The sequence below is a fragment of the Syngnathus floridae genome, chromosome 4, assembly GCF_059516105.1.
Source record: "Syngnathus floridae isolate MCC-2025c chromosome 4, RoL_Sflo_1.0, whole genome shotgun sequence".
NCBI lineage: Eukaryota > Metazoa > Chordata > Actinopteri > Syngnathiformes > Syngnathidae > Syngnathus > Syngnathus floridae.
Window position 1 is genome coordinate 3,327,370 of NC_142416.1, and position 26,936 is coordinate 3,354,305.

At 44.4% G+C, this 26,936-nt stretch overlaps 1 protein-coding gene across 5 annotated transcripts in view; it reads right to left on the reverse strand.

The window, feature by feature from the left end:
* The window catches only part of LOC148398589 (lysine-specific demethylase 2A-like), a 170,199-nt gene that overhangs the window by 64,340 nt on the left and 78,923 nt on the right, over window positions 1-26,936 (reverse strand). For all 5 annotated transcript variants that reach the window (XM_088372317.1, XM_088372320.1, XM_088372319.1 and 2 more), the window contains one exon: window positions 10,799-10,923. In XM_088372317.1, coding sequence (XP_088228443.1) covers window positions 10,799-10,923 — 125 coding nt within the window. The remainder of the gene's footprint in view (window positions 1-10,798; window positions 10,924-26,936) is intronic.

Here is a 26,936-nt window from a genome sequence, read left to right on the forward strand (position 1 = left end):
GACATGGCCATTACGCACGCCTGGTCCTATGCCATGGAGCTCTCGTGTCTGGACGTCCACGCCGCCACACGCTTAGAAGTTTGTTTTGTTTAATAAAGAGCCGTTTACCAAACCCACGTCTATCCTTGTACTTTGTTAACGCTACAATATAGTTATATGCTAGATCTGTGGAATAAAGACGAGGCTGACGTCAGGGCGCACGCGCGGCGATGTTGACAAAGGACGAGGAATTTGATTGATGGATTTAATAGATTTAAAGTGCACGGATGGTTTGATAATATTATTGGCTTATATTATAGTTATTTGAAATATAGTTTATCTATCATTATATGAGCCTGTGGAATATTTCTAAGTGCAAGCGCCCTCAGCCGCGCGCACCCATTGTTGACAAAGAACGATCGATGGATTTAATGAATTGGAGTGACACCGATGGTTTTATAAACATGTTATTCATGTAATAGTTGTCCTTAATAATATATATATATATATATATATATATATACATACACTGTATATATACAGTAGAACCTCGGTTTTTGAACGTCACGGTTCTCGAACAAATCGGAATTCGAATGAAAAATTAAAGATTTTTTTGCTTCAGTTGTCAAACAAAATTCGGAGGTCGAACCTCGCAAGGTGAGCCGAAAGGACCAGAGAAAACCCGGATGCCGACTGACTCCGTTCATTATTGTATTTTCGTTACTTAGAGAGTTGTATTAACCCCTAATCATGCCTCCAAAGAAAGCAAGTGGGAGCAGTAAAGGCATCTTAAAACACAAAGACGCTCTTAAAGCAATGCAACAGTGAGCGCCCGGCGTGCTGCGGTTGCGTGATCGGACCAAATTAAGCTCCCTGCGCACTGAGGTCCACTTAAATCTTGGAAAGTACATCATGACTTTAAAAATATTTTCTAAATTTCAGCGATGGCTCTGTCACAATAATGCGACCAGCGCGGTGCAGTTGCGCGGTGCAGTTGCGCGATTGGATAAATATACGGATAAAAATGCTTAAAAAAGGTGATTTTTTTTAGTCTTGGAACAGATTAAATTTTTTCCCATTATTTGTAATGGGGAAAATAGACCCCTCCGTGAGTCGTCACCTTATCATGGTGTAGGGGTTTGTGTGCCCCTATGATCCTAGGAGCCATATTGTCTGGGGCTTCATGCCCATGGTAGGGTCACCCATGGCAAACGGGTCCTAGGTGAGGGGCCAGACAAAGCACGGCTGACAAGCCCCTTATGATGAATAAAATAAATGGATTGCGTTTTCCCTCGCTCGGATGCGGGTCACCGGGGCCCCCCTCTGGAGCCAGGCCTGGAGGCGGGGCTCAAAGGCTGGTGGCCGGGCCTTCACCCATAAGGCCCGGCCGGGCACAGCCAGAAAAGGAAACGTGGGTCCCCCTCCCCATGGGCTCACCACCTGTGGGAGGGGCCAAAGGGGTCGGGTGCAGTGTAAGCTGGGCGGCGGCCAAAGGCAGGGACCTTGGCGGTCTGATCCCCGGCTGCAGAAGCTGGCTCTTGGGAAATGGAATGTCAAAGTCAAAGTCAAAGTCAGCTTTATTGTCAATTTCTCCACATGCCAAAGACACACAAAGAAACCGAAATTTCGTTCCCCCCTATCCCACGGTGACAAGACATGGCCCACAACATACAAACAAGTAAACAAATATAACAACAGTGTGCTGAATAAATAATGAATAAATAACACAGTAAATAAATAAATAAATAAATAAGAGGAGCAAAAAAAGGAGCAAGTGCGCGTACAGCAGACATTCCAGAAAATAGCGCAACAGTGCAGCACGCTACGCAGAAGGGGGTAGCGAGTTCAGGGTCCTAACAGCCTGGAGAAAGAAGCTGTTGTCTGGTGGTGCGGGAGCGCAGGCTCCTGTACCTCTTCCCAGAGGGCAGAAGGTCAAACAAAGAGTGAGCCGGGTGACTCACATCTCTCGCAATCGAGGTTGCCTTGCGGGCGAGATGGGAGGTGTAAATGTCCTTGTAAATGTCACATCTCTGGCTGGAAAGAAGCCCGAGCTGGTGTGCGAGGCAGAAAAATTCCGACTAGACATAGTTGGACTTGCCTCCACGCACAGTTTGGGTTCCGGTACAAGCCCACTCGAGAGGAGCTGAACTCTCTTCAACTCTGGAGTTGCCCACGGTGAGAGGCGTCGAGCAGGTGTGGGTATAATTTTCTCCCCCCGGCTGGGCGCCTAGAAAATTGGGGTTCAACCTGGTGAACGAGAGGGTAGCCTCCCTCTGCCTTCGGGTAGGGGATGGGTACTGACTGTTGTTTGTGTCTATGCACCAAACGGCAGCTCAGAGTACCAACCCTTCTTGGGGTCCCTGGGGGAAGTGCTGGAGAGCGCTCCTTCTAGGGACTCCATCGTTCGACTGGGTGACTTCAATGCTCACGTGGGCAATGACAGTGAGACCTGGAAGGGCATGATTGGGAGGAACACCCCCCCCCCCCCGATCTGAACCCGAGCGGTGTTCTATTATTGGACTTCTGTGCTCGACACGGATTTTCTATAATGAACACCATGTTCAAACATAAGGGTGTCCATGTGTGCACTTGGCACCAGGACACCGGAGGCCGCAGTTCGCTGATCGACTTTGTAGTTGTGTCATCGGATTTGCGGCCGTGTGTTTTGGACACTCGGGCGAAGAGAGGGGCGGAGCTGTCAACTGATCACAAACTGGCGGTGGGTTGGCTCCGATGGTGGGGGAAGATGCCGGTCCAACCTGGCAGACCCAAACGCAAACGCTCTGTGAGGGTCTGCTGGGAACGTCTGGCAGAATCTCCTGTCAGGAAGAGCTTCAACTCCCACCTCCGGCAGAGCTTTTCCCACGTCCCGGGGGAGGCGGGGGACATTGAGTCAGAGTGGACCATGTTCCGCGCCTCCATTGTTGAGGCGGCCGACCAGAGCTGCGGCCGTAAGGTCGTTGGTGCCTGTCGTGGCGGCAATCCCTGAACCCGCTGGTGGACACCGGCGGTAAGGGATGCCGTCAAGCTGAAGAAGGGGTCCTATCGGGTCGTTTTGGCCTGCGGGACTCCGGAGGCAGCTGACAGGTATCGGATGGCCAAGCGGAATGTGGCTTCGGCGGTTGCTGAGGCAAAGACCCGGCCGGGCGTGGGAGGAGTTTGGCGAGGCCATGGAGAATGACTTCCGGACGGCTTCGAGGAAATTCTGGTCCACCATCCGGCGTCTCAGGAGGGGGAAGCAGTGCAACGTCAACTCTGTTTACAGTGGGGATGGCGTGCTGCTGACCTCGACTCGGGACGTCGTGAGTCGGTGGGGAGAATACTTTGAAGACCTCCTCAATTCCACCTACAAGCCTTCCATTGAGGAAGCAGGGCCTGGAGACTCTGAGGCGGATTCTCCAATCTCTGGGGTCGAAGTCACTGAGGTAGTTAAAAAACTCCTCGGTGGCAAGGCCCCGGGGGTGGATGAGATCCGCCCGGAGTTCTTAAAGGCTCTGGATGTTGTGGGGCTGTCATGGCTGACACGCCTCTACAACATTGTGTGGACATCCGGGACAGTGCCTCTGGATTGGCAGACTGGAGTGGTGGTTCCCCTCTTTAAGAAGGGGGACCGGAGGGTGTGTTCCAATTACAGGGGAATCACACTCCTCAGCCTCCCCGGTAAGGTCTATTCAGGGGTGCTGGGGAGGAGGGTCGGTTGGGAGGTCGAACCTCGGATTCAGGAGGAGCAGTGTGGCTTTCGTCCTGGCCCTGGAACAGTGGACCAGCTCTAAACCCTCAGCAGGATCCTCGAGGGTGCATGGGAGTTCGCCCAACCAGTCCACATGTTTTGTGGACTTGGAGAAGGTGTTCGACCATGTCCCTCGGGAGGTTCTGTGGAGGGTGCTTCGGGAGTACGGGGTGCCGAGCCAACCGATAAGGGCGGTTCGGTCCCTGTATCACCGATGCCAGAGTTTGGTCCGCATTTCCAGCAGTAAGTCGGATTTGTTCCCAGTGAGGGTTGGACTCCACCAAGGCAGCCCTTTGTCACCGATTCTGTTCATATTTTTTATGGACAGAATTTCTAGGCGCAGCCTAGGCATTGAGGGGGTCCGGTTTGGGGACCTCAGCATTGCGTCTCTGCTTTTTGCAGACGACGTGGTGCTGTTGGCTTCTTCAGGCCGTGATCTCCAGCTCTCACTGGAGCGGTTCGCAGCAGAGTGTGAAGCGGTCGGGATGAAGGTCAGCACCTCCAAATCCGAGTCCATGGTCCTCGATCGGAAAAGGGTGGAATGCCCTCTCCGGATCGGGGATGAGATCCTGCCTGAAGGAATGGGGTTGAAATACAAAAAGTCCTACCTAGCTACAAAAACAGATATGCTCAAACCTCATTGAATAAAGTACATAAGCAGAAAAGTATATTCACATATTAAATCAATAAAAGAAACACTTTAAGCTTATAATTATACCTACACACCAAATCAATAAAGAAGACATAACTAGACATTTTTGATAAATGGTAATGAGAAAGGTTTTTATAACTTTATGATCTGATATAGTATATTTCTGAGCACTTTGAAATAACAAATGACTTTTGATATATTGCCTAAATAGCTTAATGACCCTTAAGGAACTGTGTAATGCATGCCTGATGTTTTTTCTCTAAATCATGGACACGGCCAGAGTCGTCTTGACCGTTCAGTACTTGATTGTATCTTATGTTTTGACTAATGCTAGACGCCAGTTTTTGATTACTACTGAACGCTCTGCACAGAGGGAAATATTTTGCCTAACAAAGAAAAGATACGGTTGGAAGCATGATTAAACTAAGAATAAGCAAAGACATGAAGTATCAAAAGAACAGCAATAGAATGATGTCACAGCCAAAAGCTAGCATAATTTCATACAAAATGACAAAATTGAAAGAATGAGGTACGACAGTCTATGTCCAAGATTGGAGAAGAATGTTCACAGGAAGGTCACGTGGAGATAAAACCAGCAGGTGCCAGAGGGAGCCAGCCAAGGACTCGGCCAAAGATGATCACCAAGGCCGAAAGACGGGATGGAAGACAACAGCCCCCACACACACCGAATCGCCTATAACCAGCACCCACTCCCATGGCGAACTTGCCCCACCCCAAAGACTCATCACCCATCAAACTCGGCTCACACTGGCATGTGCAACTGATATAAGCTAACCAAAGAACCTTGAATGTTGCCTTTTCTGAATGGAGACTTTCTGCTCTTGAAGGGCCCAGCGCTGTATTATACTTTCCTGAAAACAGAGCTTTTTGAACAAGAATTGTGATTGAACTCAACCAACCTGTGTAAGTCTAATTTCTGCTTCAGTGTCTTAGCATTTTCCTAAATCTGAAGAAATCAAACGAGCACGCAGTGAGTAAATTGGATAACAGGTGATTGGCAATGGCTTTTGCCGTGAGCCGCAGATAACGCGCTCCCTAAATTGTGGACAAAATCCAACATGCCCCAAGTGGAGGTGTTTAAGTATCTTGGGGTCTTGTTCACGAGTGAGGGGAGGATGGAGCACGAGATCGACAGGCGGATCGGTGCAGCGTCGGCAGTAATGCGGACGCTGTACCGGTCCGTCGTGGTAAAGAGAGAGCTGAGCCCAAAGGCAAAGCTCTCGATTTACTGGTTGATTTACGCTCCTACCCTCACCAATGGTCACGAGCTATGGGTCGTGACCGAAAGAACGAGATCCCGGATACAAGCGGCCCAAAAGAGTTTTCTCCGCAGGATGTCCGGGCTCTCCCTTAGAGATAGGGTGAGAAGCTCGGTCATCCGGGAGAGACTCGGAGTAAAGCCGCTACTCCTCCATGTTGAGAGGAGCCAGATGAGGTGGCTCGGGCATCTCATCAGGATGCCTCCTCGACGCCTCCCTGGGGAGGTGTTCTGGGCATGTCCCACACCGGTGGGAGACCCCGGGGACGACCCAGATGGATGGATGGATGGATGGATGGATGGATGGATGGATGGATGGATGGATGGATGGATGGATGGATGGATGGATGGATGGATGGATCGATGGATGGATGGATCGATGGATGGATGGATGGATGGGAAAAATAGATTCGGAATTCGACCGATTCACTTCTCGAACCGCCTTCTGGAATGGATTTTGGTCAAAAACCGAGGTTTGACTGTATATATATATATATATATATATATATATATACATACACGTGTATACACACACACACGTATATATATATATATATATATATATATATATATATATATATATATATATATATATATATATATATATATATATATATATACGTGTGTGTATATATATATATATATATATATATATATATATATATATATATATATATATATATATATATATATATATACAGTCAAACCTCGGTTTTCAACAAAAATCCATTCCAGAATATATATATATATATATATATCATTGAAGTTTTATTCTTCAACAATATCATGACAATATCATGACAATAGCGTAACATTAGCTTACATGTAACATCATGTTACTTTCTAAACCCACATGCTTGTAAAAGTAAAAAAGTACCTTTGTGTTTTTTGTTTCGATGTGCTTAATGTTCCTAGCTGATCATATCTTGACAGAAAATACACAAAATGTTCACAGGGACATCTAATTTATGGATATGTTCCGTCAGGCACGTGGTTACGGACTGTGTTCGGAGTTGTACAATGACGTTGCTCTCGAGCCATGCCCATCTGAAGCAGTTCTTGATCCCGTTCGGCTTGTCTATTTTCCTGGCACGATCCTGGCGAAAACTTTTGCCGAGTAGCCCCTAGATCTATCTAACTAAATAACTCGTCTACAAGTGATGAAAACACAATCACAATTTTACATTGTGGCGCTGTAAAAACACTAGTTCTCCGCGTAAATTAACAAGTGGAAATGATGTGACGAAAGTACGCCAAAATGCTGCCGAAAATAAAGCTGATGTCGCATCACTGCTGCCAGTGAGTTAGGTTTACAGAGGCAAGCCGATTTCCGTACTCACAGCTTAATTAATTTTGCCTTGAGATGTGCCAAAAGATGTCATCGTGGCGGGCGAATGCTCGCGAGTCACCGAGGCTAACGTTGCCCGACCACTTCCATGCCCCCCATATACGTATATTTTTAAAAAAAAATCTCAACGGATTTACACGATTCACGAAAATGATATTTTCGACGGAAAAAAACACGGAAAATTCTCATCCCTGACACACACACACACATTTATTCCATTCATTGCATTTTATTTACAATAAAATCAAGTTTCCTTTATGATACATGGAGGGCCTTCATCAATGCGGCCCGGCTGGGCACAGCCTGAAAAGGAAACGCGGGTGCCACTCACCACCTGTGGGTGAAGCCGAAGGGGTCGGGTGCATGGTGACCTGGGTGGTGGCCAAAGGAACTTTGGCAGTCCGATTCCCGGCTACAGAAGTTAGCTCTAGGGACATGGAATGTCACCTCTCTGACAGCCCACGCTGGTGTGCAAGGCAGATAGGGTATGACTAGACAAAGAGTCGAACTCGCCTCCACACACAACTTGGGCGTCTGTACCCCGGTTATCGAGCGGGGAGCCTTTGGGTGGGGAGAAAGATTCTGACTGTTGTTTGTGCCTGTGCAACAAACGGCAGTTCAGAGTACCAACCCTATTTGGAGTCCTTGTAGGGCAGGGGTGTCAAACGTACGGCCCGCCAGTGGATTCAGTCTGGCCCGTGGGATAAATCTGCATTATTAAAGACGAATAAACTTAATTTTCTTTAAAATGTGCAGTTCTTATATTGTCCACTAGGGGCACTGTATTTTAGCCAATTCTATCGCTTTACCCGCCTTTTCTGTTGACCCTGGCACCCTCTTCAGTGAAATGTCTCTCAAAAAAGAGAAAAGTAGACACAGAGTGTCGGATTTTTCAAGAAAAATGTACCTCTTCCGATATGTTCACGGAGGTGAATGGGAAACCCGTGTGCCTGGTGTGCATGCAGCAAGTTTCGGTGCTTAAGGAATACAATATTCGGCGCCACTATGAAACTCAGCATGGAGGAAAATACAACAGCTTGCACGGAAAACTGAGAAAACAGAAGGTAAATGAAATGCTGGTGGGTCTGAGGAAACAGCAGTCTGTTTTCACCCGGACCCGAGAGGTCAGTGAAAGCCAGCTACATAATTGGTAGCCAAATAGGATTAGCGTCAAAGCCGTACTGTGACGGGGAGTTCGTCAAAAACTGTATGCTGAAGGCTGCCGAAATTGTGTGTGTCCTGAGAAGCGACAAGCTTTTGCCAATATTAGCTTGACGAGAAATACCGTGGCAGACAGGATTTCGGAACTATCGGCAGACTTGGACAGCCAACTGAAACGCAAAGGGGAGTCATTTCTGGCATTTTCCATTGCAATTGATGAGAGTACTGATATTACGGATGTCGCTCAACTGGCCATATTCATTCGTGGAGTTGACGAGACTTTGACTGTCACAGAAGAGTTTCTCAAGTTGGTGCCTTTGACCGACACCACAACAGCTGATGACATTCTCCACTCCGTTGTTGGAGTGCTGGACTGAGTCGGGGCGGACTGGTCCCGCGCCGTAAGCCTGCCTACTGATGGTGTGCCATCAATGATCGGGAAAAAGGCAGGTGTTGTGACAAAGTTCAGAGAGAAAGTACAAGCCACAAATGGAAGAGGTGATTTTTGGACATTTCATTGCATTTGGCATCAGAGGCATTATGTTGCAAGTCGCTAAAAATGGATCACGTCATGGAGGTGGTTGTCCGAACTGTTAATTTCATCCGAGCCAGAGGTTTCAATCATCGTCAGTTTGACAGCTTTCTCAGTGACTGTAACACATGGTCTGCCATACCACACTGAGGTAAGATGGTTAAGCAGAGGTGCTGTGCTGAGGCGCTTCTTTGATCTACGTACGTGGGGAAATCGGACAATTCATGGAGAAAAAAGGAAAACCTGTTAAGGAATTACAGTGCCTACTTTGGCTGCAGGACCTTGCATTTATGGTTGATATTACAGAGCACTTGAATAATCTGAACAAAATGTTGCAAGGACGCAAAAAAATTGTAACACAGTATTATGACAGCATATGTGCATTCAAGTTAAAGCTCGCGTTATGGGAGACGCAGGTGGCAAGCGGTGACCCTGCTCATTTTCCCTGTCTCAGAGATGTGTGCGCAGCAAGCGTTAATCCTGAAGTGACACAGTACAAAGACAAGATTTCAGGGTTTCTGAGGGAGTTTGAGAAGCGATTTCAGGTCTTTAGCAAACTTGAGACAGAATTTGCAGTTTTTCGCTCACCATTCACAGTCAGAGCTTCTGATGTGCCTGTTGAAATGCAACTTGAAATCATTGATTTGCGGTGTGATGTAGAATTGAAGGACAAATTTGCTTCTGTGGGCTTGGACACATTTTACAAGTATCTCCTACCAGGCTATCCTAAATTGACAGCACTGGCTGCAAAAATGTTGTCCATGTTTGGGACTACCTACCTTTGTGAGCAGGTCTTCTCAGTAATGAACATTAATAAAACAAAGCTTCGCTCAAAGCTCACACATAAACACTTAAATGAGATTCTGAAACTGGCTGCTTCTCAAGACATGATGCCTGATATTGATGCACTTGTGCAGGCTAAAAGATGCCAAGTTTCAGGGGCAAATACTGAGCAAAACTAAATCCTATGGAATGCTGCTTTCAACATTGCACTATAAAAATAAACAGCTCTGAATATTTGCTGTTGAAATTGCTGGGAAAGGCAGTGCTAGTCAGTTTTCTCGTCAGTTTTCTTTGCATTATTTCTTATGCATGCCATATATGTTATGTGAGATTTGCACTTGAATGTTAAAGTGAGTAAAAGTGTGGTTGAAATTGCACATTCTTTTTTTAAAAACTCTTAGGTTGTTCATAATATATTTAGTAAAAGGGACAATTCATTTCATATAAAGATTTTTATAATTTACGTCTTCTTTGCACTAATACAAAGAAAAAAAGTGGACTTATTGTTAGTTCTATGTAATTTTGGAATGAGTTTACTGGTCTGGCCCCCTTGAGATCCGATTAAGATGTATGCGGCCCCCAGACCAAAATGAGTTTGACACCCCTGTTGTCGGGTGTGCTGGAGAGCACTCCTCCTGGGGGTGCCATCGTTCTGCTGGGTGACTGTAATGGTCACGTAGACAATGACAGAAAGACCTGGAATGGCGCTGCTCCTTCGTGTTGAGGAGCCTGATGATGTGGCTCAAACATATAATTAGGATACCTCCTGGACGCTTCCCTGGTGTGGTGTTACGGGCATGTCCCACTAGACCCTAGAAATGCTGGCGAGACTATGTCTCTCAGATGACTGGGGAATGCCTTTGCCCCCCACAAAAATGGGGTGGATGAACTGGCTGGGGAGAGGGAAGTTTGGGCTTCACCGTTGAAGCCCCAGCGACCCGAGAGAGAGAGAACGAGAGAGAGAGAGAGAGAGAGCGAGAGAGAGAGCGAGAGAGAGAGAGAGAGAGAGAGAGAGAGAGAGAGAGAGAAAACAGGAAGCTCTCTCTCTCCCTTCTCTCTCCCTTTTTCTCTCCCCCTCCTCTCCTCCCCTCTCTAACCCCCCCTCACTCTCTCTCTCTCTCTCTCTCTCTCTTTCTCTCTCCGTTCGCAAATCCATTCTGTATGCAGTACTGCTTATTCTCCTCAATCGAGGGTGTGCTGGAGCCAACCTCAGATTACTTAGGTCAAGCCAATCACAAAGAACCTAGCAAATCACTATTTTCTTTTATTACAATCATTGATCACATTCCCTGCAATTCACTGGGCCATCAACAGTTTGAACGTTAATTCATTACCTGACCCTGCGCCTTCTCAGAACGGACATAGAAGAAGCAGGCTTCTGTGGTCGTGGCATAACAGGAGCGGCAGCCAGTTTAGGATTAATAGGAGATAGTGCTTGAAGTGGCTGATAGTTTGAGGGCTGAAGAAAGAGAAAAAAATTGTGATTTATTTGAACTTCATAATTAGTTTCAATTATATATTAGTAGAAATGCATAAATCGCGAATGTAATGTTCTAGCGCACCTAACAGTGACAGAAAACAAGGTTAATGTTTAGATAATTAGGACCTGAGCAGCTACTGCTGCTATCGTAATTGAATGAATTATTCCTGTGAGGGTCTTAGCAGCTAATGTAATGCCCTTTCTTTCTCAACGGCACCCAGATATAGTAATCCATGCATTCATTACCGTATTTTCCGGAGTATAAGTCGCACCAGCCATAAAATGCCCCAAAAAGTGAAAAAAAACATATAAGTCGCTCCGGAGTATAAGTCGCATTTTGGGGGGCAATTAATTCGACAAAATCCCACACCAAAAACAGTCATGAACGAGCAACAACAGGCTAAACGATAGCAACAACAGGCTAAACGATAGGTATGCTAACGTGACAAACACAAACAAAGAGCTGAGAACGGGCCTGACGTAATATATAGAGTGATTAAGGACAACTATTACATGAATAACATGTTTATAAAACCATCGGTGTCACTCCAATTCATTAAATCCATCGATCATTCGATACGATAGCAACAGGCTAAAGGATAGGTATGCTAACGTGACAAACACAAATGAGGAGCTGAGAACGGGCCTGATGTAACATAGAGAGTGATTTGGGACAACCATTACATAAATAACATGTTTATAAAACCATCGGTGTCACTCCAATTCATTAAATCCATCGATCGTTCTTTGTCAACAATGGCTGCGCGCGGCTGAGGGCGCTTGCACTTCAAAATATTCCACAGGCTCATATAACGATAGATAAACTATATTTCAAATAACAATAATATAAGCAATAATATTATCAAACCATCCGTGCACTTTAAATCCATTAAATCCATCGATCAAATTACTCGTACTTTGTCAACATCGCCGCGCGTGCGCCCTGACGTCAGCCTCGTCTTTATTCCACAGATCTAGTATATAACTATATTGTAGCGTTAACAAAGTACAAGGATAGACGTGGGTTTGGTAAACGGCTCTTTATTCCACAAAACAAACTTCCAAGCGTGTGGCGGCGTGTTCTTCCAGACACGAGAGCTCCATGGCAGAGGACCGGGCGTGCGTAATGGCCATGCCCGAGCCCCATGCACCGTTCGCGGACAGCCACTCGGCCGAGCGCCGGCCCCCGACTCAGTAGAGTAGGACCGGGCGTGCGTAAAAGCCATAATAGTTTTTCAAACCTTCTATGTCACTCAAAATCCTTAATTCCCTTAAACTCTTTGTCCTCCGTGTCACTTAGAAATGATCACCGCTAATGATGCCGGTCGTCCTTACGTGGGTCGCGCCGTGCGGTGCCACTGACGTCACTTGAAATAGTAATCCATTGGTACATCACGGTTCTCCAAACTTTCTTTCTGCTGCTCGATTACTGTTTTCAGCTGCATATTTTACAACTTGAAGTTTGTAACTTGCAAAATATGACTTTCTTTTTGGTGCCATTTTTCTGAAGCCCACCCAGTTGATGAGTCACGGCCAACGGTGAAATTTAAAGCGCCCTCATCCAGTTTAGTCTGAAAATATTTTTTTTTTCAGATGTAGTTTTTTGTTTTGTTTATTTGGTTGTTTTATCAAAGACAAAGTCTGCTTTATTGTCAATTTTTTTTCATATACCAAGAAACACAAAGAGATTGAAATTACGTTCCCACTATCCCTCTGTGAGATAGTACACATATGCATACAAGCAACACAAAAAAACCCAAGAAGGCATAAACAATGAATAAATAAGAGTGTTGAATAAATGATAAATAAACAAATAATAATAAATAATAATAATAAATATAAGAGGAGCAAACAGACAGTGGACTTGGATATGGTGCTTTAAAGTGTTAATTGCTTTATTTGATGTTTTCTCTATTTTTTATGTTTTGAATATGTTCAAGATAAAGATATAAAAGCATGTTAAGTGACTATATATATACTAAAAATAACATGGGAAGTGGTCAACTATACTTTTAAGTTATGTCTTAATGATCAAGTAAAAATTTGTGAAAAAAAAAAACATATATAAGTCGCTCCTGAGTATAAGTCGCCCCCCCACCCAAACTATAAAAAAAAAACGCGACTTATAGTCCGGAAATTACGGTACATCTCGACTAAATAACTGTAATGCATTTATTTTGGAGTCTGCGAATCCTGTTGGTCCAAAATGCTGCCACTTGCTCCTAAGTGGAGCTCGTAAAAGGGAGCACATAATACGAATTCTGGGCTTCCTTCACTGACTTTGATGGTCTAAATGTGGGAAAACATGTAACTTTGCAGACACATCAGCAAATATTTGGGCAATAATCCAATATTAATATGCATCACGATTGACACACAGCTATCAATAGAAAATGCCTCCCAAAAAAACCTGACCTGTTGGCGATCTATACAAATACCATTGCACAATTTTTTCCATGATATGTGTCAAGTATTGATGTAAAATCATTTTTCCCTTGTAAAATAATTTTCTTGTGTATTTGGAATCTTCAGGAGTGGAGAAAAGTGTAATATATCCCTCCAGGTGCTGCAGAGATACAGTCGCATGCAAACATTTGGGTACCCCTGACCCTTTTCATGATTTTCCTTTATAAATCATTGCTTGTTTGAATCAGCAATTTCAGTTAAATGTATCATATAGCAGACAAACACAGTGATATTTGAGAAGTGAAATGAAGTTTATAGGATTCACAGAAAGTATGCAATCATTACTTGAATAAAAGTAGGCAGGTGCATAAATTTGGGTACCCCAATAGAAAAATCCTCCTTTTGCAGAAATAATAGCCTCTAAACGCTTCCTATAGCTTCCAATGAGTCTGGATTCTGATTGAAAGTATTTTGACCATTCTTCATTACAAAACATTGCCAGTGACGGGTATTTAAGGTGGCCAGTTACAAGTTGCTTTCTTCTTTGCATCTTTTCTGAAGAGTGGCAACATGGGAGCCTCAAAACAACTGACAAATGACCTGAAAACAAAGATTGTTCTACATCATAGTATAGGGGAAGGATACAAAAAGCTAGCTCAGAGATTTCAGCTGTCAGTTTGCATTGTGAGGAATATAGTGGGGAAATGGAAGACCACAGGCACAGTTCTAGTTAAGGCCCGGAGTGGCAGGCCAAGAAAAATCTCAAATAAGCAGAGGCGAAGGATGGTGAGAACAGTCAAAGTCAACCCACAGAGCAGCGCCAAAGACCTTGCAACATGATCTTGCCGCAGATGGTGACACTGTGCATCGTTCAAATATTCAGTGCACTTTGCACAAGGAGATGCTGTATGGGAAAGTAATGCGGCAGAAGCCTTTTCTGCGCACATGTCACAAACAGAGTCGCTTGAAGTATGCTGAAGCATATTTGGACAAGCTAGTTTTCTTTTGGAATAAGGTGTTGTGGACTAATGAAACTAAAATTGAGTTATTTGGACATAACAAGGGGCGGTCTGCATGGCGGAAGAAGAACACAGCATTCCAGTGGGGCTGTGGGGCCAGTGTAGGTACTGTCAATCTAGTTTAACTTGAAGGTTGCATGGATTCCAGTCAGTGTCAGCAGATTCTCGCAAACAATGTTCAAGAATCAGTGACAAAATTGAAGTTGCGCAGGGGCTGGGTACTTCAATAAGAAAACGGCCCCAAACACTGCTCAAATTCTACTAAGGCATTCATGCTAAGGAACAAGTACAAGTATTCTGAAATGGTCACCTCAGTCCCCAGACCTGAAAATTATTGAAAATCTGTGGTGTGATTTAAATCGGGCTGTCCATGCTGGGAAGCCATCAAATCTGACTGAACTGGAGATGTTTTGTCAAGAAAATGGTCAAAAATGCCTTCAACCTGAATCCATACTCTCATTGGAACCTACAGGAAGTGTTCAGAGGCTGTTATTTCTGCAAAAAGAGGATCTACTAAATATTGATGTCATTTTTCTGTAGGGGTGCCCAAAATTATGCACCTGCCTACTTTTGTTTAAATAATGATTGCACACTTTCTGCAAATCCTATAAACTTCATTTCACTTCTCAAACATCACTGTTTATCTGTTATATGATATATTTAACTGATTTGCTAATCCGAACAACCAATGATTTATAAAGAAAAACTTTTGCATAAGACTGTACTTTTATGATCTGTTTGGGGGACTATTCGTTACTCCGTTCAGATTTCTCCATTTTCTATTACGTACTTTTATCTATTACATCACATCCGTTGGGGCGGGACAAACCATACAAGGTAATGGATGTTGCCAAACAGTTTCGCAAGTTCCTTCAATTTATGGAAACGACCGACACAGTAAAGTGGTAAACTTGAGATGACACAAAAATAATAAACGATTTCACTTTAATAATATTGCACGTCTATGTGCTCATTTTCATAGCATTAGCGTCAGTCTTTCTGCTGATTTCGGAGCAGTACGCTCCATGTTTTCAATTCCTGTGGGTGTATTTTGAGTAGTTGTAACAGATGAATTGCATCGAAGGAGCTGTTTCATTCTTGGAGAACACAATAATGTGTTAAATGCATTCGTTTGCTTCTCGCTAACACTGGCATTAGTTTTTTTCGTAGCTTGACTGCAGTGCTTGTTTACAAGACATTCATAGCATTGGCGTCTGTCTTTCTGCTGATTTTGGAGCTGTGCGCTCAGTTTTCACTTCTTGTGGGTGTATTTTGAGAAGAGTTGACTAGAGTAGAGAGACTTCTGGTTTGTCACGTAGAGCGCGCCACAGCAATGTCGGAGAGACAACCTACATTTTTACATTCTTGTCCAGTTTCCCTCACTCGTTTTTTATGTTTTTACTCCACTCTTGGAAGTTTACTATTGTGTGTAAGTCGGACCGTCAATCCTTGCCATTTCGACCATGTCATTGCTCAGCTCTCAGAGGAAGCTTCGTGGCTGTTTGTCTACTAACTACGATGGATCATTGGACAAGTAAAATATGGCTTCAGATCAAAAGGTATGTATGGCTCCGTGCACCACCTGCACCCTTCTTTTAGAGACGTTATCCCTGCTAGAGGGACGTGTCCACCAGCTAGAACAGAGATGCCCAATAACCGTAGATGTGGCAGACACAAACGCGGGCTATAGCCAGCCCGGTAGCCCAGTTAGCATTAGCCCCAAACAGCTCGTTAACTGCGATGAGCCTGTTAAGACACATAGCCGTCTCAAGCCATCTCGGTCTACTGGCTCTCGCACTTTGGTCATAGGTGACTCCATTACTCGAAACATCTCGCTTAAAAATCCAGCCACGATACCAGAGCACCTGACATAGAATCTAATCTTAGGGGGCTGGCTTGCAAATAGGCCTAGTCAACAGTGTGGCACCAACAACACTCGTTACTCGAATATAGTGATACACATTGGCTCCAATGATACTAGGATGAGGATGAGATCACAGAGAAAAACATAGCGAGGACTTGTGATCTCGCCTGAAAGATGAGTTGGCTCTTTAGCACGGGAATAAGTAACTGCCTCAGTTACTCATTTCCACTGCTTACTTGTTCTTTTTATATGGATTGCCCTTATTAAATGACTGGCTTTACCTTGGTTGCCAAGTAACAAGCCTGGCTCCACAGCAAGCCATAACACAAACAAACAGCAGGGGAAAATTACTCAAAGGGTTCAGGTCAATCAAAATGGTTTATTTTGAAACAATTCAACACCAACAAGAAGCCAAGGTATGTAAGTATGAGTATGAATCAGTTGTGTATGCAGTGCATGAAGGCGAATGACTGAGTGGATATGGTGTTATGTGTAAATCAAAGATAACTGGAACCCAAGATGAACTGAAGACAAAACCAAACTAGTTACCTGTGGTGGGAGAGAGCCGACAGAGAATGAGCGCAGCTCCAAAAATTTTACACCACAGGCGCCCCCACCACAGGTGCCACCAATCAGGTTGCCACATCCTGACCTGCCATGGGAAACCTCCCACAACAGGTTGGGGAGGGCCATGAGAGTGCAACTGCAGATTGTGACCTAATTGTTGAAGATACATAATAGGGAATGGATAAAATTGAACGGTTTAAAAATCTGTCCTCCGTCTTGTTCGCCATAGCGATTGAACCACTGGCTATTTGGCTGCGTCAGGAAGCAAGGTTTGAAGGTATTACTCAAGCTGGCAAGGTCCACAAACTGTTGCTGTATGCAGATGGCCTCCTTTTGTATGTGACCAACCCAGCTGTCTCTCTTCCAGTGGTCCTTAGGATCCTATATACGTTTGGGCTATTCTCGGGCTAATATATTCACAAGAGTGAACTTTTTCCCATCAACTCGTCTGCCGAACTTATTCCCCAATCTTTTTTTTTTAGATAAGGAGCAAATGGATTTAAGTATCCGGGGGTGCAAATTTCAAACGCTCCAAAGCAGGGGTGGCCAACCAGTCAGAGACTAAGAGAAAATTTTTTACTGTGTTATCACAACGAGCCGCATCATATACATGGGCACACATGAACATCACCCCATCTCATTTATTGTGTGACATGATAATGTCACACACTAACATGATAATGACAGAAATTGACTCCTATAGTACTAAGACCACAGGGCCAGTCATTTTCAACAATGAAATTTATTTGCACTGTCTTACACACACAAACACTCAGTTCAACAAAGTTCACAAACAAAAACATAATAAATTACAATAGCGTTTTTTCACTTACCGAATTTTTCGGACTATAAGTCGCATTTCTTTTTCATAATTTGGGTGGGGGCGACTTATATGTGATTTTTTTCCACAAATTTTTACTTGATCATTAACACGTTACTTAACTAGTATAGTTGTTCACTTCACAGGTTATTTTCACTTTAAACTGCATGAGGGCACACTATGGCTGTGGAATAATTGGAGCCTCACAGACTCTCTCTCGTGTAACGTCAGAGCTCCAACTTGGTGTCGTAGAGCCACGCCAGCATCTCTGGTCCCAGGTCAAAGAGGCCGGCCTCTGAGGGTGGTCTATATAGGGGGCAGGTATTGATGATGTGGTCAGCTGTCTGCTCGGGGTCTGCGCACTCACATGCCGCACTGTCCGTTAGTCCCCACTGCCGCATAGACGTGTTGAAGCGCCCAACACCGGTTCTTAAGCGGTTCAGTGTGGTCCACTGCTGGCGAGGTAGTTTGTCTCCTCCTATAGTGCCGTCTCCTGGTTCCCAGATGTAACATTGCATGAGGGAGGGGCCAGCTGCCTCCCACTCCTGCTTCCAAGCTGCTGCCAGCCAGGCATCTCCGGAGATGTCTTCAGGGATGGAATTGAGCATCTCTTGTGCTGCCATGTTGTAGGGGTGGCGTGCCTTGAGTCTGCTTGGTGGAGCTGGGGTTGTTGTAGTGTTGTGCAGGATGTGCCAGTTGTTATTTTTTGCCTCCCTGGCGAGAACGAGGGTGGCAGCCTCCTGCCGAAGGTTGGCCGGCGCTATTCCCGCGAGGACAGGCAGGAGGGACACAGGGGTGGGTTTCATGCATCCTGTTATAGTTCGGAGGGCGTTGTTTATTGCCACATCCACCTTTTTGGCATGGGGGCTTCTGTTCCAAACTGGAGCGCATTGCAGAGTAGATAGGGTAGATATCCGCAAGATCTTAGCAGAGGCTCCCCACGTTTGGGGAAGATGGACGACAACCTTCACACGGTCTTCCCTGTGAGTAGCAAGTCCCGTTTGCGAAACTAATGTCGCCAAACAAACGCAGAGCCGGCAGACTGAGGAACGGTGGACGGGCAGTCATCCCGACCGTCGAAAACCGAGGCCTGTCGGTGCTTCAACTTAATGTCGAGGGCCTTACCACCGCCAAACTTGAAGTCCTTCGGCACCTGGCCGACTCCAACGGGGCCGCGGTCCTGCTCCTACAAGAGACGCACTGCACGACCAACAACATCCTCAAAATCCCTGGGTTTCATCTTGCCGGGTCCATCAACACCAAGCAACACGGTGTGGCAACCTTCGTCCGCACTGGAATAAGCTGGGCGGCTTGTGGCCAATCCCCACCAGGCTCCAACATCGAGTGGCTGGTTACTAAAATCCAGGAAACTTCAGTCATCAACGTCTACAAGCCCCCACCATCAGAGCTAACCACAACGTCACTCCCATCTGTAACTGCACCTGCAATCTATGCAGGCAATTTCAACTGCCAGCACACAGACTGGGGGTACAACCATTTCACTCCTAGCGGAGTGGCGCTGTGCGAATGGGCCTCCAACACTGATGCCCTGCTACTGTACGACCCCAAGGAACCCCCAACCTTCTTCTCTGCACGCTGGAACACCACCACCAACCCGGACCTGGCCTTCGCCATCTGCCGCAGCAACGACCCAAAGAAAGAGGGGCAGAAAGAGCGATCCAGGGTGTGTTTGCTCACATGTTGAGCTCTAGATTTGTGAAATAAAGAGCCGGTTACAAAACCCACGTCTTGCCTGGCACTTTGGTAACGCTACAATATAGTAATATACGTAGATCTGTGGAATAATTGGAGCAGTAATAGAAGTAGTAATAGAAATGATGTAAAGTAAAGGTCATTGCATAAAATGTTTTTACTTTTAGTAGGTAGTAAAGCATAGATATTCAAAAAAGCTTTTTGAAACCAAATGCATTTATTAACAGCATTAAAAAAATACTTCACCAAAAAAAACTATCATCAGTGATTCTCATTAAATGCGACACTGTTATTATGAATAATAGTTTCCATCACTTCAGCGCCTGCAGGTCAGATTTATGAAATATGTTTCTCTAATGAAGCAAAATCACATCAAACGGCAAACATTCTGACCAAATACATCATCTTGAAGAATCAGTGAAAGAATATATCTAAATAAAGTAAAGAAATCAATAGAATTGTTGGTTTCCCTTTTTTGCTAGTGCATCATGGTCTGGAGTAAAATTTGTTGTGGTAATTCTTAGGATAGAGCCAAGGTGTCGGCACGTTAACCTAAATCTGTGACGGGCTTTATTGACGTTCATGTGGCTGAACGTCTGCGCACACACGTAGGTCGAGACAAATTGTCCACTCTGTTTCTTTAAACACTCGGCACTCAGTGTCCACCTTTCTTTTCCTTGGGCCACTCATTTTAATGGAAGGATTCCAGGGGAAGGTTTGTGGGTGGCATTAGCGTAAAACTGTATCTAAAAGCTCAGCGCGCAAATTACGAGAATGCTGACGTCACAGCCCACACTCGAAATTTGGCACTGATGGAAATAGAGCACGGCGTGCGCCGGGTCCGTACTACTTAGTACGTGCATGCACTTGTGAGTGTGCACCGAGCTTTCTGACACGGTTTCCGGGAGTACCGTAATTTCCGGACTATAAGTCGCGTTTTTTTTCATAGTTTGGGTGGGGGGGCGACTTATACTCAGGAGCGACTTATATATGTTTTTTTTCACAAATTTTTACTTGATCATTAAGACATCACTTACTTATAAGTATAGTTGACCACTTCCCATGTTATTTTTAGTATAGTTGATCACTTCACATGATTTTATATCTTTATCTTGAACATATTCAAAACATAAAAAATAGAGAAAACATCAAATAAAGCAATTAACACTTTAAAGCACCATATCCAAGTCCACTGTCTGCTGTATGTACACTTGCTCCATTTTTGCTTCTCTTATATTTATTATTATTATTTATTATTATTTGTTTATTTATCATTTATTCAACACTCTTATTTATTCATTGTTTGTGCCTTCTTGTTTTTTTTGTGTTGCTTGTATGCATATGTGTACTATCTCACCGAGAGATAGCAATTAACACTTTAAAGCACCATATCCAAGTCCACTGTCTGCTGTATGTACACTTGCTCCATTTTTGCTTCTCTTATATTTATTATTATCAATTATTATTATTTGTTTATTTATCATTTATTCAACACTCACATTTATTCATTGTTTGTGCCTTCTTGGTTTTTTTTGTGTTGCTTGTATGCATATGTGTACTATCTCACCGAGGGATAGTGGAACGTAATTTCAATCTCTGTGTGTCTTAGTATATGAAAAACAATCGACGATAAAACAGACTTTGACTCTGATAAAACAACCAAATAAACAAAACAAAAAACTACATCTGAAAAAAAATTATATTTTCAGACGAAACTGGATGAGGGCGCTCTGAATTTCACAGTTGGCCGTGACTCATCAACTGGGTGGGCTTAAGAAAAATGGCACCAAAAAGAAACTCATATTTTGCAGGTTACAAACTTCAAGTTGTAAAATATGCAGCTGAAAACAGTAATCGAGCAGCAGAAAGAAAGTTTGGAGAACCGTGATGTACCAATGGATTACTATTTCAAGTGACGTCAGTGGCACGGCGCAGCGCGGCGGTTGTTTACATAAAGGACAAACGTACCCACGTAAGGACTATCATTAGCGGTGATCATTTCTAAGTGACACGGAGGACAAAGAGTTTGAAGGAATTAAGGATTTGGAGTGATATAGAAGGTTTGAAAAACTAATATGGCTTTTACGCACGCCCGGTCCTACTCTACTGAGTCGGGGGCCGGCGCTCGGCCGAATGGCTGTCCGCGAACGGTGCGTAGGGCTCGGACATGGCCTTTACGCACGCCCGGTCCTATGCCATGGAGCTCTCGTGTCTAGAAGTCCACGCCGCCACACGCTTGGAAGTTTGTTTTGTTTAATAAAGAGCCGTTTACCAAACCCACGTCTATCCTTGTACTTTGTTAACGCTACAATATAATTATATGCTAGGTCTGTGGAATAAAGACGAGGCTGACGTCAGGGCGCACGCGCGGCGATGTTGACAAAGGACGAGGAATTTGATCGATGGATTTAATAGATTTAAAGTGCACGGATGGTTTGATAATATTGGCTTATATTATAGTTATTTTAAATATAGTTTATCTATCGTTATATGAGCCTGTGGAATATTTTGAAGTGCAAGCGCCCTCAGCCGCGCGCACCCATTGTTGACAAAGAACGATCGATGGATTTAATGAATTGGAGTGACACCGATGGTTTTATAAACATGTTTTCATGTAATAGTTGTCCTTCACTCTATAAGTTACGTCAGGCCCGTTCTCAGCTCTTTGTTTGTGTTTGTCACGTTAGCATACCTATCGTTTAGCCTGTTGTTGCTATTTAATTAATTGGAGTGACACCGATGGTTTTATAAACATGTTATTCATGTAATAGTTGTCCTTAATCACTCTATATGTTACGTCAGGCCCGTTCTCAGCTCTTTGTTTGTGTTTGTCACGTTAGCATACCTATTGTTTAGCCTGTTGCTATCGTTTAGCCTGTTGTTGTTCGTTCATGAGTATTTTTGGTGTGGGATTTTGTCGAATAAATTGCCCCCAAAATGAGACTTATACTCCGGAGCGACTTACATATGTTTTTTTTCACTTTTTGGGGCATTTTATGGCTGGTGCGACTTATACTCCGGAGCGACTTATACTCCGGAAAATACGGTAAATGCGCGGGCGGGCGCTTCCCCATCTATTAGGGAAACATAATAATTGCAAGGAAAATGGCCCAATAAAATATTTAGTAATAATAAAAATAATAAAATTTATTCAGGTTTGGCGGGCCGGATTAAATGGCCTCGTGGGCCGGATGTGGCCTGCGGGCCGTAGTTTGCCCATTTATGGTTTAGCCTGTTATTGGACGTTCTTGGTGTTGGATTTTGTCGAAAAAAATTCCCCCAAAATGCGACTTAGGGTGTTTTCACACTTGGTCTCTTTCAGCCCTCTAAACGAACTCAGATCGATGACTCAGCATTTTTTGTGCATATGTGAACACGCCAACCGGACTCAGACCCCTTTAAAACGAACCGCACTTAGGGTGTTTTCACACCTGGACCCTTTTAAAAGAACCGAACTCAGACCTCTTTAAGTGAACCAAAAAGTGGACCAAGAGGAAACAAACTCAGTTCTTTTTGTGTTCACATTGTGAGTGTATTTCAAAGAGGACCGAGTTCTCTTTCTGTTTTTGCACCTGGAGTCACATGACCAATCTACGATAAGCCAAGGAGGTTACAATACAGTGCGAAAGGCGAAGTGAACCCAGTGCGCTTTGTGTTCACAATGCACAGATTAGGTGAACCGTACCGTTGACTTTTTAGCGTATTGAGACTGAGGTCTCAGTACGGTTCATTTTAAAGGGGTCTGAGTACAGTTGGCGTGTTCACATATGAACAAAAAATGCTGAGTCATCAATCTGAGTTCGTTTAGAGGGCTGAAAGGGACCAAGTGTGAAAACACCCTTAGACTCCGGAGTGACTTATATGTTTTTTTTTTCACTTTAATGTGCATTTTATGTCTGATGCCACGTATATTCCTGTACCTGTTTTTCTGCCTGAGTTTTAAAAGTGTCCAACTTGCGCTTGCGAAATTCAGACACTTTTGGAAAGTCCTTATTGGAGCCGCGGTTTGGCCTGGCCTGTTCCAAAGCGACTTTTTGCCAACAATTTTTCCCGCCTTATGGAGAAGTGCAAAGCAGACTTATTTAGGTGGTTGGGGTTCCCGTTATCCCTAGTAGGGTTGACTTGGTTGAAATGTTTGTTCTGCCTCAAGTCCTATGCCTTTTCAATCATATTCCAGTGCTTATTAGGAAGGCCTTTTTCAAAACGCTCAATCAAATGATAAGCTCATTTATCTGGGGAACAAAGCTCCTCATATTAGCAAGGACGTGTTGCAACTTCCCAAAGCCCTGAGTGGTTTGGCACTGACTAATTTGTTGCACTACAATTGGTCCTGCAATATTCACAAGCTTTTGTATTGGGTTGACAGCAACAATAATGACACGCGCTCCTTGAGTATAGATATGAACTTTGCAGTTTTTAAACACTCTCTCAACTGTCCTTGACCATTTCCAACGTTTCTTCCAGTCCAGTAATTGCCACAATTAGAATGTGGATTCAGATGAGAAGAAGTCTATCCCTTCACGGGGCCTCCGACCTCGCGCCCATGATAAACAATCATTTATTCTTACCCTCGTGCACGGATAAGTCTACCCAATTCTCACCTATTTCTCACCTGGTCATCTCTTTTGCGCCCTGTGTGTTTTTGTTGTAAGGCGGACGTAGTAAAGAAATGTTTAAGGGGGAATTGTGTGTGTGTGTGTGTGTGTGTGTGTGTGTTGTTGTTGTAAGGCGGACGTAGTAGAGAGCGCCACAAGAACATTAAAGGGGGAAGTGTGGGTGTGGATTGTATATAAAAGAACGGGTATATGCGTCATGCAAAACATAGTTGTTATAACAACCCTGAAAATGGCAAAGAGACGTTTATCAAGCACAGTTCAAACTGAAGGCCATCAGCTAGGCGGAGGAGCATGGAAATCGAGCAGCCGCGAGAAAATTTAAAATCAATGAATCAATGGTTCGCAAGTGGAGGAAGCTGGAAAACGAGCTCCGACAGGTCAAGAAGACGCAGCTGAGTTTCCGCGGACGTAAGGCAAGGTGGCCCGAGTTGGAGGAAAGATTCGAGCAGTGCATCATCGAGCAAAGAACAAGTGGGAGAAGCGTTTAGACGGTCACTATTCGACTAAAAGTAGTAACGCTAGCAGAAGAAATGAAAATTGAACATTTCCAAGGAGGTCCGTCTTGGTGCTTTCGTTTAATGAAACGGTGCCATTTTTCCAAACGGACGAGGACTACGTTAGCGCAACAACTTCCAGCAGATTATAGTGAAAAGCTGGCCATCTTCCACTCCTACTGCAGCAAACACATCGCCGACAAACACATCCAACATGGACGAAGTGCCGCTCACTTTCGGCATCCCGGTGAATCACACTGTGGAGAAGAAGGGGACCAACATGATAACAATACGCTCAAAGGGGTACGAAAAGTCTTCTTTTACTGTTGTGCTTGTCTGCCATGCTAATGGACAGAAACTGCCGCCTATGGTGAATTTTATGAGAAGGACTTTGCCTAAAGAGAAGTTTCCAGCAGGAGTCATCATTAGGGCAAATGAAAAGGGCTGGATGGATGAGGAAATGATGACAGAGTGGCTGAGGAAGGTGTATGTAAGGAGACCAGGTGTTTTTTTCAACGCATCACCATCGCTGTTGATCTGTTACTCTATGCGTGCCCATCTCACAGCCGATGTGAAAAAACTAGTGAAGCAAATGAACTCTGAGCTTGCTGTCATTCCGGGAGGCACGACAAAGGAATTCCAACCGCTGGACATCTGTGTGAACCAGCAGTTCAAATTAAAGCTGCGAGCTGCGTGGGAGCGATGGATGACCGAAGGAGACCAGTTTCACTAAGAGTGGAAGACAGCGCCGGGCGAATTACGCCACAATTTGTGAATGGATTGTAGATGCTTGGGCTAACATATCTGCTGGCACTGTTGTTCGAGCTTTCGCAAAAGCAGGCATCATATCCGAGGAGCCACACGGCACGTAAACAGACTCTGACAGTAAAGAAACTGAACCTGGCATGTCTGTTGGAGATTTAGTGCAGCTGTTCAGTTCAGAAACCAGGGATGAGGATGGCAAATGTGAAAAAACACTGAAAAGTAGCCAGGGGTCTGGGGGGGCACTACCGTTCAAAGGTTTGGGGTCACATTGAAATTTCCTTATTTTTGAAGGAAAAGCACTGTACTTTTCAATGAAGATAATTTTAAACTAGTCTTAACTTTAAAGAAATACACTCTATACATTGCTAATGTGGTAAATGACTATTCTAGCTGCAAATGTCTGGTTTTTGGTGCAATATCTACATAGGAGTATAGAGGCCTATTTCCAGCAACTATCACTCCAGTGTTCTAATGGTACAATGTGTTTGCTCATTGGCTCAGAAGGCTAATTGATGATTAGAAAACCCTTGTGCAATCATGTTCACACATCTGAAAACAGTTTAGCTCGGTACACAAGCTACAAAACTGACCTTCTTGTGAGCAGATTGAGTTTCTGGAGCATCACATTTGTGGGGTCAATTAAACGCTCAAAATGGCCAGAAAAAGAGAACTTTCATCTGAAACTGGACAGTCTATTCTTGTTCTTAAAAATGAAGGCTATTCCATGCGAGAAATTGCTAAGAAATTGAAGATTTCCTACAACGGTGTGTACTACTCCCTTCAGAGGACAGCACAAACAGGCTCTAAGCAGAGTCGAAAAAGAAGTGGGAGGCCGCGTTGCACAACTGAGCAAGAAGATAAGTACATTAGAGTCTCTAGTTTGAGAAACAGACGCCTCACAGGTCCCCAACTGGCATCTTCATTAAATAGTACCCGCAAAACACCAGTGTCAACATCTACAGTGAAGAGGCGGCTGCGGGATTCTGGGCTTCAGGGCAGAGTGGCAAAGAAAAAGCCATATCTGAGACTGGGCAACAAAAGAAAAAGATTAAGATGGGCAAAAGAACACAGACATTGGACAGAGGAAGACTGGAAAAAAGTGTTGTGGACGGATGAATCCAAGTTTGAGGTGTTTGGATCACAAAGAAGAACGCTTGTGAGACGCAGAACAAATGAAAAGATGCTGGAAGAATGCCTGACGCCATCTGTTAAGCATGGAGGAGGTAATGTGATGGTCTGGGGTTGCTTTGGTGCTGGTAAGGTGGGAGATTTGTACAGGGTAAAAGGGATTCTGAATAAGGAAGGCTATCACTCCATTTTGCAACGCCATGCCATACCCAGTGGACAGCGCTTGATTGGAGCCAATCTCATCCTATAACAGGACAATGAGCCCAAACACACCTCCAAATTGTGCGAGAACTATTTAGAGCAGAAGCAGGCAGCTGGTATTCTATCAGTAATGGAGTGGCCAGCGTAGTCACCAGATCCGAACCCCATTGAGCTGTTGTGGGAGCAGCTTGACCGTATCGTACGCAAGAAGTGCTCATCCAACCAATCCAACTTGTGGGAGCTGCTTCTGGAAGCGTGGGGTGCAATTTCTCCAGATTACCTCAACAAATTAACAGCTAGAATGCCAAAGGTCTGAAATGCCGTAATTGCTGCAAATGGAGGATTCTTTGACGAAAGCAAAGTTTGATGTAAAAAAAATCTTATTTCAAATACAAATCA